Source organism: Dipteris shenzhenensis, chromosome 17 (assembly GCF_047967505.1).
Source record: "Dipteris shenzhenensis isolate YYH24624 ecotype China chromosome 17, Dip_SZ_1.0, whole genome shotgun sequence".
NCBI classification, from domain to species: Eukaryota; Viridiplantae; Streptophyta; class Polypodiopsida; order Gleicheniales; family Dipteridaceae; genus Dipteris; species Dipteris shenzhenensis.
This window is the reverse complement of record NC_141612.1, coordinates 11,338,020-11,357,271: the sequence shown is the minus strand read 5'-3', so window position 1 is coordinate 11,357,271 and position 19,252 is coordinate 11,338,020. Positions and strand designations below refer to the sequence as shown.

The following is a 19,252-nucleotide window of genomic DNA, read 5'->3' as shown; positions in this document are numbered from 1 at the left end:
CCTCATATATCTCTGCAACACTAGACCTGATATTCAGTTTGCAGTATCTCAGGTGAGCAGGTATATGCACAGCCCAAAAACTATGCATTGGCAGGCAGTTAAGCGCATCTTCCGTTATTTGCAGGGCACAAAGTCTTTTGGCTTACTATTTCCCAGGGGGGGTGACTTGCAGATGCATGCCTACAGTGATTCAGATTGGGCTGGTGATTATGACACTAGGCAGTCCACTAGTGGCAATTGTTTCTTTTTGGGTAAATCTTGCATTTCATGGCTGAGCAAGAAACAATCTACAGTGGCTACCTCATCATGTGAAGCTGAGTACAGGGCAGCTTTCACAGCAACAGTTGAATGTGTCTGGCTGCGACGTCTATTTGCTGATCTTCATCTGTCTTTGGAGGGTCCCTCTCCAATTCTCACTGATAGTCAGAGTGCCATTGCAGTGGCAAAGAATCCAGTGTTTCATGCTCGCACGAAGCACATTGAGGTTCACTGTCACTACGTCAGAGAGAAGTTGCATGCAAGAGAGATCAGTATGATCTTTGTGTCCACACATGACAACGTTGCAGATATTTTCACCAAAGCACTACAACGTGAAAAGTTTGAGGCATTTCGCAGTGCCCTGAACTTATATCCGTTTGGTGATTGATCAGCCTTGTACATGACATTGGCACTGCAGGGGGGTGTTAGAATTATAGATATAATTCAGCAGTGACCAATGTAATATAATAAGCTAGTTAGGGGCACTTTTCCCTCTTTAAGAGGTTTTCCCCCCTAACCGCAGTTAGTTCACTAACTATGGTTAGTGACTACTAAGGTTTTGTCACTAGGACAAAACCTTATCTTTCTCTCATTGTGTTGTACTCTTACACTCTTCTATTGCAACTAAGCTTTCAGCTTCCAAGCTTCCAGCTCTCACTCTCTCTTGCTCTCTCTCACTCACCATCTTCTCACAACATGTACATGCTAAGGTGGGAAATGTGTTGAGGTGGGACTACCACATGTACATGCGAACTATGTAATGTTGAGGTGGTTGTGGGTACCACGTGTATACATAGTTTGCATCGGCTTATCTACCCACATGGCTCTATGAGAGCTCGGTGACATGCTAAGGTGATGAGGCTATGTCACTAGAGGGAAAGTTGTAGAGAATGACAAGAGATAAGTTGGTTACGGGTCTGTTCATCTGTTCGTACAGGTTCCCTCGCCATCCGTACAGCTCCTCCTGCAGTCCCTTCCGGTTCTTCAAGCTGTCCGTACAAGTTCCCTTGTCGTCCATACAGATTCCCTTGATGTCCGTACAGGCCTCTGCTGCCCCTTCTCCTCCCCTTACTGCTGTCTTTTTCTGTTTGCTGTTCTTTTGCTGTCAGCCTTCTTCCTTCCATACAAACCTTTCTCCTTTTCTTGTTTTCTCAGCCCTCGCATTTTTCCTCACTTTCTTTGCCATTCCATTTCCTTGGATTAAATGGCAGACTGTCCTTATGAGAAGACTTTTCAAAAAGACAGGTCGGTTTCCAACAAAAAACAGAAGCAGGTGATGGGTCAGGATGACCCCCTTTATGCCTCTGCAGAGGCTCAGCTCGTCTACGAAGTGATGCATGAAGGTTTTGAGGATACCCGCAAGGGTTGGAGAGATCCACTTCCCACTAGGGGTATCAAGGAATATGACATCTTTGATCCTATCAAGGAATATGCCAAGCATGCTATTATTATTTTCTTTCCTGGACGTATGCCTGCTGCTACGGATGTGGGCAATTGGTTGACTAGAACCCTGGGTGGGTGTTATGTCACAAAAGTCCACTATGCAGCGAGAGATTTTTTTGAGATCATCATGGCTGATGAAGAGCACAGACAGGTTTTGCTGGAGCACTCTCTGCTCTTGTATGGCCAACAGATGGTCCATGTCTTGCCCTGGTCTCCTACCAGGGATCAATTCGACACCACTGCCCTGTATGGGTAGAGGTTGTGGATTTTTCTCAGTGCATGGCATCTCTATTCCAAAAATTGCAGCTTCTCTTGGCAAGGTGGTTTGTCCACCAAGACCAAAAGGCAATTCGAATCGCTTTTGCATTTTGTGCGACACAGATAATCCCATCCCGGCTTCTTATTCGATTACTGTCAATAATGTTTCCATGGGGAGAGCATTTTACAAGCTGAAATGGGGGCTGTTTGCAGGAGCTTGCTTTGAATGCAAGCAGTTTGGGCATATGGCTTCACATTGCCCTTCTCGAGCTCCCAAACTACCAGTGCAAGAGGAAACAGTCCCGCCTCCAAGTAAGAATTCAAATGCCTCTTTTGTGATGAAAAACAAAGGGGTCAAACAGTTTTTTACTGTCCAGGATAAAGGCAAAGCCCCGGCTTCTCGAATGCTCCTGCTCCTCTTTCTATGCCTTCGGCATCTCAGCCTAAAGTGAAGGGCAAAAATTTGGATGAAGCATGGCAAACTCCTTGAAAGTTCTCTCTCCTAGGAGACCTTTGCCATCCAGGACTTGGAATAGTGCATCCTCACAGGGCAAAACCGCCGCTGAAAATTCTGGAATTGGTTTGACTTGGGCAGCAATCACTGTAACTCGTACCCTCTTTCCAGAAGAGGAAGTTGCTGCTCTCTTGTCTTCTCCTCAAGCTGATTCTTCTTCTCAGGGAAGAGGCCCTAATCTGGAGGTGGAGATCCAAACATAGTCAATTTGTTTGTTTGTTGTACATACTTGTCCTATATCTGTAAATGTGCTTGACCACATCAAATGCATTACACTGAAAGTACAAGGTTTGTGTGATCGTAGAAGGTGGAAACTTGTGTGGGTGTATATTAAACGATTGCAGCCAGACATAGTGGCTTTGCAGGAACATAATCAGCACATGTATGCTGGTCGCACAGGACATTTTGCTGGTTATGATATTTTCTATGCTGAAAAGCACTCTTTCTCTGGAGTGGCTTTTTTTGTGAGGCATGATCTTCAGCCCGTTGTGGCTCTCAATGATCGCCATGGTAGATGGATTATTATGCAATGCCTAGTTCAAGGAGAAATATTTGAATTTGCATCGGTTTATGCCCCTCAATCTTCCAATGGTCGAGCGTTGATTTGGGATGCCATGCATAATTATCCGTGGAGACACTATGCATTCCTCTGTGGTGATTTCAACAATCCTCCACAACCGGGAGATGATACTTTGGGCCACACTCATATGTTGACTTCTAAACAGCAGGCATGGTCTGACTTTTTGGTTCAGCTGCGTTTGATGGATCTCTGGAAGGAATTACAGCCCACACTCCCGGGCTATACCTTTCAACACAATGCTCAATCTTCCTATCAGGCACGCCTGGACAGATGGTATCAGGGTGATCCGCAACATTGTGATGCCTTTACTTGTCAACTTTGGGTTGATCATGCCTTCAAGTATTCTGATCATGCACCTCTTTGGTTGAGGCTCTCCATGCATGACTTTCCTGATGACAGATTGCCTTGCAGAAGGGTTTCGTTGGTAAATAACAGTTATCTGGAACATGCTGATTTTAAAGCTATGGTTTCTAATGCCATTCAGCCTCTCTCTTCTCAGATGATTCTTTATCTCGATTATGCATGGCAGGCTTTTGTTGCTCGAATGCAAGCTTTGCGAGACACATAGGAGACCGTTGTGCATGCTAAACTCACTTGCCAGAGTCTGACTAACCTTAGTCACCTTCGTCCTTTGTCTTCTGATGAAAGCATGCACTTATGTCAGGCTAAATTCTATCTCCAATCAAACGATCGAAGAAAGCTTGGTAAATAGGCAACCCGATCTCAACACAGGGCTTTTTTGGATAAAGGCTGCTCTTCAAAGCAATTTTTCCAAAGTTTGCATTACAAACGAGAGGCTGCAAATATTTGTCGAGTCCGGATGCCTCATGGTTCTTGGTCTTCATCTCGCTCTGAACTTGCTGATTTTTGTGCGCAACACTTCTCCTACCATTTTGGGCATGTGGACTTTCCTTCTCCTGAGATTTTGTCTGCACCTCAGCTTCTTTTACAGCATGTCCATCCAATTCTTTCTCGAGCTCAGGCTTTGGAGCTGGAACTTCCCTTCACTAAAAGGGAATTATCAGATGCAGTTAAATCCTGTGGTAGATGGAAATCTCCAGGATGGGATGGCCTCACTGTTGAATTCTTTCTTGCTTTCTAGCATAGCCTCAAATCCCCTTTGCTGCAATGGCTAATGCGGCTTGGGAAAATCAGCAAATGCCCCTGTCATGGAAAAAGGGACTGGTAAAGCTCCTTCCTAAAAAGCAGATTTCTGATTTTATCACTGATTGGAGACCAATCATGCTCATGCCAGTCATTTACAAGATCATAGCTAAAATGCGTGTTGACCGTATCAAAGGCTATCTGCATGATGGGCTACATCCTTCTCAATATGGCTTTGTTCCTCGTAGGCATAAAATGGACAATATTGCCAATGCTTATGTTGGGATTGAATATGCAAGTACACGCAGCAGGATGATTTGCTCTTACAGATTGACATTGCCAAAGCGTTTGACACAGTTCAATGGGAGTTCATCTCCCAAACAATGCGATCCTTGGGCTTTGGAATAAAAATGCAGTGGGTTATTTATTGGCTCTACACGGATAGCAATGCTGCTTGTATTCTTTCTGGAGACATCTCTGAAGAATGGACTCTTTGCAGTTTGGTTCGTCAGGGCTGTCCCCTTAGTGCCTTACTGTATGCTATTGCTACTCATCCTATGCTGCAATACATTGATCATCTAGTGGCTACAGATTCTCTCCATGGTTTGGAACTGAATGAAAATCGCAGCATGGTTACTCAAGCCTTTGCTGATGATTCTTTCTTTACTCCAAGGAATACTCTGCCTGATCTTTCTAATTTGATGCAAGCCCTTTCAGTTTATGGTTTGGCAACTGGCCTTCATGTTAACTTTCAAAAGTCTAAGCTGCTCCCATTTCATCTTAAAGACTAGCACACTCTTATGGCCAGGGGAGATCATCCCACCCACTCAATTAGTTCAACACCTTGGTTATCCTTTGGATTGGGGACTTACTCGTCGACAGCAAATTAATTGGGTTCTAATCAAGCTCCGGAAAAAGCTTGAATATCGAAAATTGGCAACATGGCCTTTACATGTTCACCTCCAAAAAGTGCAGTCCATACTTGTGGCGTACATTCAATTTTATTTGCCTTTGATCATGTTCACCAAGGCAGATCTTGATTCCTTTATGTCTGTCATTATGGAGATCCTTTGGCGTTCCAAACATGGCAGAAAAAGCCTCAGACTGCTTTCGGTGCATCGAATTTCTTCCCCTAAGATGCATGGAGGTTTGAACATCACTTATATCCAGGTGCATATCCTTGCTCACAAGGGGAAAATGTTGCTGCAATTTCTAAAAGGTGATCATCCTTGGGCTCTCATGATTCAATCTCTGGTCACACATATCAGTACTTCTACTTTTGGTCATTGGCAACCCACTCAGTGGGATTTCTTGTTTGGGTGCATTGATGGCACTTTGCATGGCTGCCCTATGGTCTCCAACTTGCTTCTTGACTGGAAGCATATTCTATCTCACTTGGAATGGAATGGTCGACACTCTCTAATGGGTAATTCTCTGTGGGCTGAAAGCATTCACTGGTCCAAAGTTTTTTAGCCTCCGCTTGCTTTACAGGACCCTCACCGTTCTTACTTTATTTCTTTTAAAGGGATCAATACTGTTGCTGATGTTATCCATAATGATGGCTCTAGGCTTCCCTTTTCTCTGGCAGCCACACAGTATGGTTTGGGTTCTCATTATCGTACTTTGTGGCAACAAATCACTTGTATGCTTTCGCCTTTGGTTCCGATTCCGCCTTTGGAACTCCAAGATCATTAGAGGATTGGACATTGACTTCCCTTGGGTCCTCCTCTCGTCCTTTGAGGCTATCTGAGATTACTGTGCCTGCATTATACAAAATCCTTTTGCCTCAACCCTGGGTTTCAAAAAGGAGTAATTCTCTTTGGCGAATGCATCGGCCAGCTAAGTGGTGGAGGAAAAGACTACGCAACTTTGGACATACACTGGCCCGTAGGCACATTGCTCCTTCTTTATGTCATCGGTGTCTGATTTCTCAGGAGACTGTGCCTCATTCTAGCATTGCCGTCTTCTTGGTAGTTTCTGGATTCTCTTCGACAGAGGCTATGAGCGAGATTCCCAACTGTTCTCTTTGGAAAACATTTCTGGCTCTTTGGTTTTCATCCACAGTGACCGAAGTTTCATATTTTCTTTGTTTGGGTTCACTATTGGGCACTTTGGACTTTATGGACAAACCGCAATTGTAAAGTCTTTAGTGATCCCAATTTTTCTTTGTTTGCTTTCTTTAAGCATTCTCTGCAGCAATCTTTCTGTAGGACACAGATAATCCAACCCCAGACTCTTATTCAGTTACAGTAAATAATGTTTCGATGGGCAGTGCCTTCTATAAACTGAAATGGGATCTCTTTGCAGGTGCTTGCTTTGAATGCAAGACGTTCGGGCATATGGCTTCGCAATGCCCTTCACATACTCCCAAAATGCCATTGCAAACTGATTTGTCACCGCCTCCAAGCAAGACGACTTCTGCCTCCTCTTTGATGAAGACTAAGGGAGTGAAACAGTTTTTTGCTATCCAGGACAAAGGGAAAACACCGGTTGCTTCGAATGGTGATGTTCCTCCTTCTGTGCCTTCAACCTCTCATCCTCAGGCGATGCACAAACCCCAAGAAATGTCTTCTCACCTAGGAGACCTTTGCCCTCCCGGACTTGGAATGGTGCTTCCTCTCAGGGCAAAACACCGGCTAAAAATTCTGGTATTGGTTTGACTTGGGCTGAGGTGACTGCTAATCATACCCTCTTTCCAGAAGAGGAAGTTGATGCCTTATTGTCTTCTCCTCAGGCTGAGTTTTCTTCTCAGGGCCGAGGCCCGGATACTAAGGTGGAAATGCAGACATAGAAGGCATTTTTACTGTTGTACATACCTGTCCTATATCTGTAAATATGCTTGATCATCTCAAATGTGTATCACAGATAATATTGCCAATGCTTATATTGGGATTGAATATGCCAAATACACGCAACAGGATGTTCTGCTCTTACAGGTGGATATTGCAAAAGCCTTTGATACAATTCAATGGGAATTCATCTCGCAAACAATGCGAGCTTTGGGGTTTGGAACAAAAATGCAGCAGATTATTTACTGGCTTTACAGGGACAGCCATGCAGCTTGCATTCTTTCTGGAGATCTCTCTAATGAGTGGACTCTTCGTTGTTTAGTCCATCAGGGATGTCCCCTTGGTACTTTATTGTATGCCATTGCTACCCATCCTATGCTGCAATATATTGATCATCTCGTGGCTACAGGCTCCCTTCATGGTTTGGAATTGGATGCAAATCGCAGCATGGTTGCTCAAGCATATGCTGATGATTCTTTCTTTACCCTGAAGAATACGCATAATGATCTTTCTGCTTTGATGCAGGCTCCCTCGGTTTATGGTTTGGCAGCTGGTCTTCATGTTAATTTTCAAAAGTCTAAGCTGCTCCCATTGCATTCTAAAGACTGGCATAGTCTTTTGTGGCCCGGGGAAATCATTCCACCCACTCAGATTGTTAGTCAACTTGGTTATCCTTTGGGGTGGGGTCTCACTCGTCGTCAACAAACTGATTGGGTGATGGTCAAGCTTCGAAAAAAGCTAGAGTATTGAAAATTGGCAACCTGGCCTTTGCATGTTCGGCTTCGGATAGTGCAGTCCATCCTTGTGGCTTATATTCAATTTTATTTGCCTTTGATCCTATTCACCAAGGCAGATCTTGCTTCTTTCATGTCTACCATTACGGAAATCTTCTGGCGTTCCAAACTTGGCAGAAAGAGTCTCAGGCTGCTTTCAGTGCATCAACTTTGTTCTCCTAAGATGCATGGTGGTTTGAACATCACGAATATCCAGATGCGCATCTTTGCTCACAGGGAGAAAATGTTGCTGCAATTTCTGCAAGGTGATCAGCCTTGGGCTCTTATGATTAGATCTCTGGTCACACATATCAATATTTCTGCCTTTGGTCACTAGCAAATCGATTACTGGGATTTCTTATTTGGTCGCATCAATGGCACTTTGCCTGGCTGCCCTTTGGTCTCCATTTTGCTTCTTGATTGGAAGCACGTCCTCTCTCATCTGGAATGGCATGGCCGACAGTCTTTGCTAGGTAATTCTTTGCGAGCTGAAGGCATTGGGGGACATAGTCTATCCCACACAGCTTGTATGTCACATTAGGCGGGTCTATCAGTCGTAGACAGCAAATGGATTCAGTACTTGACATGCTTAACAAGAAACTGGAATATTGGAAGTTTGCAACCTGGCCATTGCATGTTCAATCGATTCTGGTTGCATATATCCAGTTTTATTTGTCCTTGATGGTGTTTGCCAAGCATGTTGCCTTTTTTTCTGTGTCCAATATTATGGAGCTTTTCTAGTGGTCGCGCTCTCATAAGAAAGCCCTTAGGCTGCTTTTTGTTGATCACCTTTGCTCAGCGAAAATGCATGGGGGATTGATATTTAATATTCACATGCATATCCTTGCTCATAAGCAGAAAATGATGTTGTAATTCATGCAAGGGGATCAACCATGGATATTTTATGATGTGACACTTGATTTTTTACTTGTTCAGTACAGCTTTTGGTAGTTAGCAGCCCTCACTCGGATTTACGTTTGGGACACATTGATGGCAAAGTAAAGGGATACCCTTTTGTTTCTCGTATGCTTTTTTATTAGAAGCATATACTCTCCCATCTGAAATGGAATGGCAGAAATACTCTTGCAGGTAACTCCTTGCGTGCTGAGAGCCTTCATTGGTCGAAGGTGTGCTCGCCTCCTTTGGCTTTGCAGAAACCTCGCCACTCTTATTTTCTTTAGACCAAAGGAATTTGTTCTATGGATGATGTGATTGATGCAGCTGGTTTGGTTATCTCTTTTCCTATATCTGTCAAACAGTTTGGATTGGGACAGCATTATAGACCTCATTGGTCTCTAGTGTCACAAATGATGCATGAACATCTGCCCATATCCCATGTTGGGATGCTAGATTGCCTTGAAGATTGGGTTTCTCTTCATGCCTTGCATCTGGTCAGTCACACCCTCCTCTCAGTGGTGACTTTTGGCTCGTCATCATATTGCTCCTGCCACTTGTAGATGATGTTGGTCTTCGCAGGAGTCTGTCATCCTCTAAAAACACAACATAGTGCAGTTTCAATCTCATGATAGTCACTCACAAGGTTGAAAACCATAAACTCCATCATGCATAGCAGGGACTAGCTACTATGACATCCCCACTGACGTCATCAGCGCCCAACAGTGGGTGTAGACCATAGTATAAAAATATGCTCTCACACATACAAATCCACACACCCACACATACTTGAGCATCCATTTATACAAAGTCTTTGTACTGAGTTTCTGTCGGCACTCCGGAGGTGAAGGGCCAACTTAGCCATGATGAAGGCTAGCACTACAGGAGAAGGCTAATCAAAAGGTAGTCCAAAATCTCTTCATTCAAGCTACAACTGCTTGTGAAGTCTAAACATTTTCATTTTAGTCTCTCCCCAACGAGCATCTAAATCTAAATCTAGCTGATAGGGCAACGCACCATTTAAGATAGAAAGAATTATCACAATATCAGCAGGCCGCAACTTGGACGAAAACTTCACAAGGTGAAATTTGCATGTCCGCTTTGCTTGTTTATTTTTACAACAAAATTTAGCCCACCATGGGTAGCACGGTGGTTGAAGCTTGCCGGTGTAGAATAACAAATTTTCTACATTTGTACGATGGGATATATTCTAGTCAAACAAAGGTATATATATATATATATATATATATATATATATATATGTACGTATATACGTATAGATATACGTATATAGATACGTATATACGTATATAGATACGTATATACGTATATACATATATATACCTATATATACATATACATATATATATATACATATCCATATACATATAGATATACATATATATACATATACATATATATATATACATATACATATACATATAGATATACATATATATACATATACATATATATACATATACATATACATATACATATATATATACATATACATATACATATATATATACATATATATACATATACATATATATATACATATATATACATATACATACATATACATATATATATACATATACATACATACATATACATATACATATATATATACATATACATACATACATATACATATATATACATACATATATATACATACATACATACATATACATATATATACATACATACATACATACATACATACATACATACATACATAGAGAGAGAGAGAGAGAGAGAGAGAGAGAGAGAGAGAACTTGTTTGCAGGAATTGTATGCCAAAATCAGAAAATTACACATTTGGGGCAGAAAAGTGTTTGATACCGGAGGTTATATGCCCGGTTTGTGAAGCGTGAATGCATTTGAGCACTTGAAATAAGGTTTCACCAGTAAATTTGAGTTGGAGCATGCATATGAGGGCATGAATGTCCAAAATTGGATGTGCTTGATGCTCAAAAGAGAGGGATAAATTTCAGTTTGTAAATCATTGACCTATAGGGGCTGGTTATTCATTTTACTTTAAAGCCAGGTGCATCCTCGTTCTACACTGGCACAAGTTGCATCTGGAGGCATCTTGTGCAAAGCCAAGGGACATTGCAAGGCCATGTGGCCAAATTTTCTACATTCAAAACACACACTTGCAAATAAACCCCATTTGAGCTTATAGTAGACACTACCCATCGCAACATTATTGATAGTGACAAAGTAGAATTCAAGCATGGGGACATCCGTGTCCCACAAAATGCAAAAAAGATTTTGAATTACCATGGTGTCTGCGAGGGCATACCACTTTCCCCAAAGATGGTGCAAATTTAGGCAAAAAAAAATTCAAGCATTGGGGAGAATCCACAACTTCTACCCAAACTGGGCAGCGATGCCTAATGAGTGATGGATAGTCCGGTGTAGGAGACCACCGCAATGCATGCCATATGCTACCCATAATAAAGGAGAATGCTCCAAAAGTATCTGCTTAACCCTTAGCAGCATAGCACACTTTTTGAAGAAAGCATCCTCCAAGAGTTTTGCTCAACCAATTTCCAACATCTGCAGCCACAAGCATTCTACCTGGAAAAAGATAATTACTACATTTCTAGCATATTCCCTAACAGGATCAACCACCTCATCCACTTCAACCGTGATGCCCACCTGAGAAGCAAGCTCTTTCCAATCTTTACAAGGATCTTTGAATTCCTCACGCATAACCTCATAAACAAGTTGTACCTCATGAGAGACATGATCCAGGTCATCCTGGCCCATGGCATGCTTAAGCTTTTTCTTTTGAGTCTGCCTTTCTTTATTGTAAGCTATATCAAACCAAGGATCAGCCATCCATTAGTGTAAAAGTCCCCGGAACTACAAGCAGAAAAGAGAGCTAAAAACAGCAAAAGAAAAAGACCTGATATTCACAACTATTGACAGCAGAGAAAAAGCCCTAGAAGAAAGCGATTTACAAGGTTCAAAAGAGAAGAAGGCTGGCTGGTAGATTGCAGAGAACAAAGCACTAAAAGGTTGAAAAAGAGCTCACTGCATACACACACAGGGCCACGCACACATGCAGTGAGTAGGGGTAAAAGGAGGCAAAATCTGGCAATAAAAAAGGGGAGAAGTCGAGTGGAGCGCAGAAATGAATTGTGTAACCCTAAAACCCACAGGGATGAAAGAAAGCTGCTGCAAATTGACATCGCAGCAGAAGGACCAGTCCTGAAGTTCCACGCTTGCTGCACACAGGTGATAAACAGGCCGAGCAGCATGAAATGGGCGTACAAAAGGGACGAATCAGAGGTGCGCCTACAGGGGAAGATCCCGTGAGGAATTCTAGCAGGCTGAAGCACGACAGGGGGTTGCACAGAGGCCAGGAAATCTCTAGGGGAAGCTTCAAGGAACCATAGCTCTCCTCTCTCGCTCTCTCTCTCTCTCTCACACACACGGATGTAAGGGCACACACACACACACATTCTCTCTCTCTCTCTCTCTCTCTCTCTCTCTCTCTATCTATCTCTTTTTGTAAAAGAACCTTTCAGTAAGAAAAATGTACATCCATGGCTGTCCCAACCAGCTACTACTCATAAGCATACACTAGATGTTTAGATGTATAGATACATACATACATACATATGTATGTATGCATGTATGTATGTATGTACAATCTATATGTATGCATGCATTCATGTGTGTAAGTATCCACAATTGTGGTTTGGTGCGTTGATACAGAGTACATGTATGTAGGCACAAATGTAAGCGCACACATCAAGAGCTTACTCAAGAGAAAATAAACCAAAACACAGCTTGACAACTAGTCCACACTAAGGAGAGAGAGCTAACAATCATGATTGTCAAGCATGTTCATGAAATTACAAGAACCAAGATTAAATCTTACCTGAGGCAGTGGTAGCACAGCAAAACTATCAAGTATGAACCAACCCCGCAGATAATGATAAGCTATCTCTTTTGGATCATCCACCAACTCACCCGCTCCCAAAGTTCTTGACGTTTCAGCAACATAGGCCAACTTAAACTGCCATATATCAATCAAACCAAGACATATCACTTCTACCCTTCCAACTAGACATAACTAAAGAAGCATAGGCTAACTTAAACTGCCCTGCATCAATCAAACTTAGATATATCATTTCTACCCTTCCAACTAGACATAACTAAAAAGACAAAATATCATATCTAGAAAACGTTGGCCTAAATTGCAATGAGTCAAACAATAAATACATAAAAGAATGGCAAGAGCACATTGTTTACTCTAGGATTCCATATTTGTCTCATGAATTTGCCATATACAATTGAGTACTTTGCACATATGCAATTGCCTATTATGATTCTATAGATTTTATGTTTTAAAAAAATCAATGCTAGCCCAAAATGTAAAACATATTGATGAGCTGCCGAAAGTTTGCCTATTCTAGCAAAACTCAAGTGTAGCTATCATAGGCTTGCTTGGTTCCCCGAAACACAAGAATCCATATGATATTGAAAGGTTTGTGATATATTCAAGGAAGGGGCACAAATCACACCCATCCAATTCATTATAAACACACCACAAAATTTGTCCCTGACAATGCACTTATCATCTTCCAAAATGACAGCAAAGCCTATTTCCCAAAAGAGGCTATAAAGTAAATTCTTCTTAATCCCTCACACATACAGTACATTTAGCAAGCATAAATCAGTCCTATCAACTGATGACAGCAAAATCCTCCTGATGCCTTTCACAAGATATGAAGAATTATTGGCACAAGACACTCTTTTGCCAGCAAAAGCAGGCTGCAAATCTGCAAATAAATTCTTCCTAGAAATAATGTGCCTAGAAGCACCACTATCAAAGTACCAAACTGCATCTGAGGCATTACTCACACTGAGTGAGAGACTATCTAGCTGCAAAATAAAAGAGAGAATCAAGATTTGTTAAAGCACTATCCCTGATTGCCACTGATGTATTGGAATCTGAAATTATCATTCCAACTTCCTTCTTTTGCCTTTCTTTCTCGAACCTTTTCCTGGATTCATTGATGTGGTGTCCAAATAATGGCATTTACCTTCAATTTGTTGCAATTTCTGACTTTTCTTTGATGGCCGATTTGAATCAGTCCTGGACTGAGCCATCAAAATTAGGCTTCCTGCAATGACAACCCTGCAAGTTCCTAAAAAGTAGGTGGAACTGTACTACCCCTTATGGACAAATTCAAAGAAGTATGAAAAGACAAATAAGTCTCTGGCAAAGAATTCAAAGCCATAGATATAAGTTGACTATCATGTAAAACTTCATCAACGATCAGCAGCTGTTCTCTATGATCTGATCTTAGTCAAATGTGTAGAGGCTATGGCAAGCAATGAAGCTCAGAATGAAGGAGAGAAGACCAAAAACGAGATGTTGTAATGAATTGCTGCAAAACTGAGTGAAGGCTCAAGAGAGAGCTAATATAACAAAACCCGCTGGACTAAGTGTCCTAACTGTCCTAAGTAGTACATGCCAACTGACCTAACTACCTGTAACTAGGCCTACAAGGCACATACCAAGGAATGAGTGGCACCTATGGATAGCCCATAGAATGGCCTAAAAGCCCCCCTCCATGGTATGGGCTGAAGTATCCTGGACACGGCTCAGAATACTTGAATATCCAATGTCATGGTTGCACATGTTCATCATGTAGGGATATAGCAACCTATGACTATACAAAGTACAACAGATTGAGTCACAAAAGGTACTAAGTTTAAAGCTTGCCGAAAAGCTTCAAACTTAGGTCGAGGAAGAGCCTTCGTAAAAAGATCTGCCAAGTTGTCTTCAGTGGGAACATAAGACAATTGAATATCACCTACTGATAATCTCTCTCTAACATAACCTCAATATGCTTTGTGCGAGGATGGAAAACTCGATTCCGTGCAAAAGCCACAGTGCTCAGACTATCAATGAAGATGACGGTAGCTAGAAGTAGCAATTGTAGTCTGCTTCTTCTTGCTCAACCAAAGAGATGCATGAAGTACCAAGCATGAATCAGTTGCCACTATGTGAAACACAGGTGTCCAAACACCCAACCCAATCACTATTAGTGAATCCATCCATAACAAGTGAAGAATCAGCCTCATAAAGGAGGCCCAAATGCTTAGTGCCTTTGAGATACCTGAAGACACGCTTCAAACAACCAACTGCATGCTGAAAGTGTAACATCTACCTATCTATTAATCTCTACTTCGTATCACAGGAGCAGCACCATGTATCACCTCCCAGCCAAATCTCGCTGAGGCTGACGAGCAGACAGAGATTCTCCGTTCAAAATCATACGTGAATAATTTCCTTCTCTTCTCTCTCTAGCCTCAACAAGCCCCAATTCCCTAGATAGATCTAGATGCCACCTTAGATCTACCTAGTCTGGTGCTATCAACCCTCACCTAGGACCTTGACATTAATTCCCTCCCAATCATTTACATGAAGCGCAAACAAATATATCACAAAGATAGATCCTTTAAGGGAGATGTCGACTGATTCTTCCGAGGTCATGCTACCTCGGCTAGAGCGTAACATTCCTTCCCTCTTCAAACATCAGCATCTCCCGCATTTGAACCACAAAGTTCGCGGCACTAGGCACTTTCTGAGGTACTCCAACTATAGTTGGATTGGCTGGTCTATAACCATAGTTCAGCTCAAACGGACTGAACCCGGTAGAGGAATGTTTTCTATCATTGTAGGCAAACTCCAACAATGGCAACCACTTGTCCCATGTATGTTGCCTCAATGACACATATGCCCTCAGCATATCCTCTAAAGTCTGGTTGACTCTCTCCGTCTGACCATCCGTCTCAGGATGATCCCCACTACTCATTCCCAACTCAGTCCTTAGTGTCTCAAATACCGCTGTCCAAAAATGACCGGTAAATCTGACATCTCTGTCTGACACTATGGATCTAGGCAATCCATGCAGACGAAATATATGTCTAATGAACAAATCCGCCACTTGCGGGGCACTAACAGACTCTCTAGTCGGAATGAAGTGAGCCATCTTGGTTAGACGATCAACCACCACAAGGATAGAATCATACCCTCCTTGTGTTGTAGGCAACCCTACAATAAAGTCCATGGAAATGCTCTCCCACTTACTTAGTGGTACTTCCAAGGGCTGTAAAAGTCCAGGTGGCTTCACCCGCTCGGCCTTGCTTACCTGACACGAGAAACACCGTGTCACATATTCATGAATATGCTTTTTCATCTTTGGCCAAAAGAAATCTCGCTTCACGAGATCATATGTCTTCTCGACTCCTGGATGTCCCGCACACGGGCTATCATGGCACTGTCGAATGACTCTCTGCCTGAGATCATTCTGACTAGGTACTACAACCTTGCCATTTCTAACTAGCATACCATCCCTTATGGTATATCTTGCATATGTTTGGCCTTTTCTGGATGCCAGGTCATCCTTTTTATTTTCCCCGGGTTTTAACACATGAGCCTTAGGCCATAAGCTCTGGACAAACTCGTCCACCTTTTGAGTTTCTCTAATCTCGGTCATTAGAGCACTCTCTAATACCGTGAAACTCAGGTTGTGCATAATGCGAGACAATGCATCAGCCACCTTATTATCTTTTCCTCTTCGGTACCGAATCGTTAGATTAAACTCCTGCATGAGCTCTGCCCACCTAGCTTGGCGGCCCCTCAAGTCAGGCTGTTTACAAAAATGTTTCAGAGTATCATGATCCACATCCACATAAAACTCTGAACCATACAAGTAATGCCTCCATGTTTTCAAAGCATGGATAACAGCATACAAGTTCCATTGGAGCCTTTCCCTTCTCCTCTCGAGAAGGTCTGGCAGACATACTATGTATCGCTCTCCTAAGATCGGACTGCCCTGCATTGGCCTGTAATTGCTGCGCTAACAACTGTTGCAAGGCATCCTCCAGCAATGCAATCCTGCCAGATAAAGTTTGAGCTACTGGGCGCGACCCCTGCTGGGTCGGCCGGACTCCTGATTCACCAGGGTCCCTCCTGGAAGCCCCTTCTTCTGCTTCCATTCCATTCAATGGGTGTTTTGTTTTGTTTTGGTTTTTTTTTTTTTTTTTTTTTTTTAACACCACTAGAAAACTGTATTTACAAACTGACACAATTCAGTGTACTAACAGTCTGGCACAATTCCCTATACTAGGGAATTCCTGCAATCCCACATTCACACTGATCAAGCATTTAATACAGGCATATATCTTAGATGGCGCTTTTCCCTATACTAGGGAAATTCCTGCAAACTGACTCTGACCGAAGCACACATGCATACACACAGGCATAGCAACTGTAGACTCTACTGTACAGAAATAATAGGCTGCACAACAAAAACTGAAATCTTATAATGAAGGAAATTTTGATGCTCCCTAGAAGCTCCACGCAATTCGAGTCCCCGAAGCCTGCAGCCTCCACGTACTGTCTGCTCGTAACTAATACGACCTTTGTTTTCTTTTACTTCTGTTTGGAATGTGTCACAGCCTAAGAGAGGTCTGCGTGGCCTTGGACGAAACCGATAGGTTGTTCGTCAACCTATCGTCTACCTTCACCAGCCCTGCGCTCCTGCGCCCAATCTGCATCCCCAAGGGTCGCTCGATCGTCGCTCCAGTCACTGCCTACGAACAGACTGCATGGCATTGGAGATCGCTGCACGTACGTGTGCCAAGGAAACAGACCACGGGCTAGCCAGCCTGCTCTGCGCCCTCTCTGCGTTCCAAACGGTGTTAAAATGAGACGGATGGCGTTCGACTAGCGCACTGCGTTAATCAGGCACCGTCACGAACTCCCGCTGTCCGTCGTCACGAGCATACCCCTCTCTGATTTCGTTGTAGTTGCGGGAGCGCCAACAGCCCCCTTTCCTAGTTCGTGGACGTCGCAGATTACCAGCCGCTCTAGGCTCCCGGCCTACTGTCCGTCAGTGCCTTATGGGACCCCCAAGCTCCAACAACGATTCAGAAGCCTCCGTCAACAAGCCTCCGTCCGTCGTCACGTCGCAGCATCACATGGTCAGCCCGTCAATTTGGCGCTCAGGTCCTTCGACCATCCCCTCTATCCATCACGTGAAGGTCACCGTTGGACGACTCGCCACCAACGCTCCACGCCTTTTCATCGTCAACCAATCCCCTCCACTTCGTAGCCCAGGCTCCTCCCAGCCAAATCTCGCTGAGGCTGACGAGCAGACAGAGATTCTCCGTTCAAAATCATACGTGAATAATTTCCTTCTCTTCTCTCTCTAGCCTCAACAAGCCCCAATTCCCTAGATAGATCTAGATGCCACATGTCATCCATATAGGGCCTTCCTAATGCAACATTTCACCCCTCTCTTGGGATGCATTAAATCCTTTGCCCCTAGGCACAATCTTTGCACTAGGCCCTTGGCCTTAGATCTACCTAGTCTGGTGCTATCAGCCCTCACCTAGGACCTTGACATTAATTCCCTCCCGATCATTTACATGAAGCGCAAACAAATATATTACAAAGATAGATCCTTTAAGGGAGATGTCGACTGATTCTTCCGAGGTCATGCTACCTCGGCTAGAGCGTAACAGAAAGAGAGTGACATCACAAGCACCGCTGCCATCCTAAGAAGAGAAGTGAAAACGGCGTGTTTACTGGCTTGCAATCCTCAAACTGAAACGCTGCAAATCTGTCCAATATACTTGGATTGTGATATCAAAATGCCCCCCTCAATGGTAGCAAATTAAAAGCCAAGATAGTAATGCAAAAGACTAAGATCAGACATAGCAAATGTCTTTTGCAAGTCAAGCTTAAAAGCTGCAATTTGCTCAGCATGTGTCCCAGTCACAAGCATGAGCACTAAAATCAGCAAATCTGTCCCACTCTTGCAGGTGTAAAGGGTAGCCTCAGTAGGGCTGTTCTGAAAGCCAAGTGTAAGCAAATGTTACATCAGCCATAATCACATAAGTTCGGTTATGGTGAGGCAGGAGACCGAGAGGGCTCAACAGTGCTTGGTTAATGGGAGGCTAGAGGGTCGGGGACTAGGAACTATCCTAGGCCTAGGCAAGAATGGGGAGTGCAATATTAAGGCCTAAAGGGCAGAAAGATACTAAGGTCCTTTATGGACATGTGGCACTTAGGAGGGCTCCAAGTGGCAAGCATTGGGCAAGGAGGGAGGGTTCCAGAGAAAGAGCTCCAAAAAAATAAAAATAATAAAAATTTGAGAGAGCTCGAGGAGACCCGCGGCGGCTGGGTTATTTTGAGAAGAGAGCCCTCTTTTGTTTCATGACATTGGTATCAAAGCAGTAACATGAATTGGGCTGGAATGAAGCAAAGAAGCAAACGAGGATAGCTACGAAGCTTAAGCTAAGACATAACAGCAAAGCAGGCCCAGGAGGTGCATTCTACCTACAGCTTAGAAGAAGCGCAGCGGAAGCGTTGTGGTTCCAAAAGCACGAGCGCATGCCGCCACCGATTGAATAGAGCTCGTCGACAGAGCACAGCCTGATCTCTCTTATGATTTTCAAAGTGACTAAAGGAATGCTTGCAAGGTGCTGCCACCGATCAGTTTCCAGCAGCCCACCAAGAAAGTGCCGTCTCGTCGGCCTGCACAAAAAGAGGTGAATTTGCGCTTACGGATGGAAAAGAAAAACTTGCGGG

At 43.2% G+C, this 19,252-nt stretch overlaps 1 protein-coding gene across 1 annotated transcript in view; it reads right to left on the bottom strand.

The window, feature by feature from the left end:
• Positions 1–19,252, bottom strand: part of LOC147891684 (putative cyclic nucleotide-gated ion channel 20, chloroplastic) — a 124,476-nt gene that overhangs the window by 58,307 nt on the left and 46,917 nt on the right. Inside the window, exon 4 of the mRNA XM_087388206.1 lies at positions 12,518–12,655. Within this exon, the coding sequence (XP_087244332.1) occupies positions 12,518–12,655 (138 nt within the window). The remainder of the gene's footprint in view (positions 1–12,517; positions 12,656–19,252) is intronic.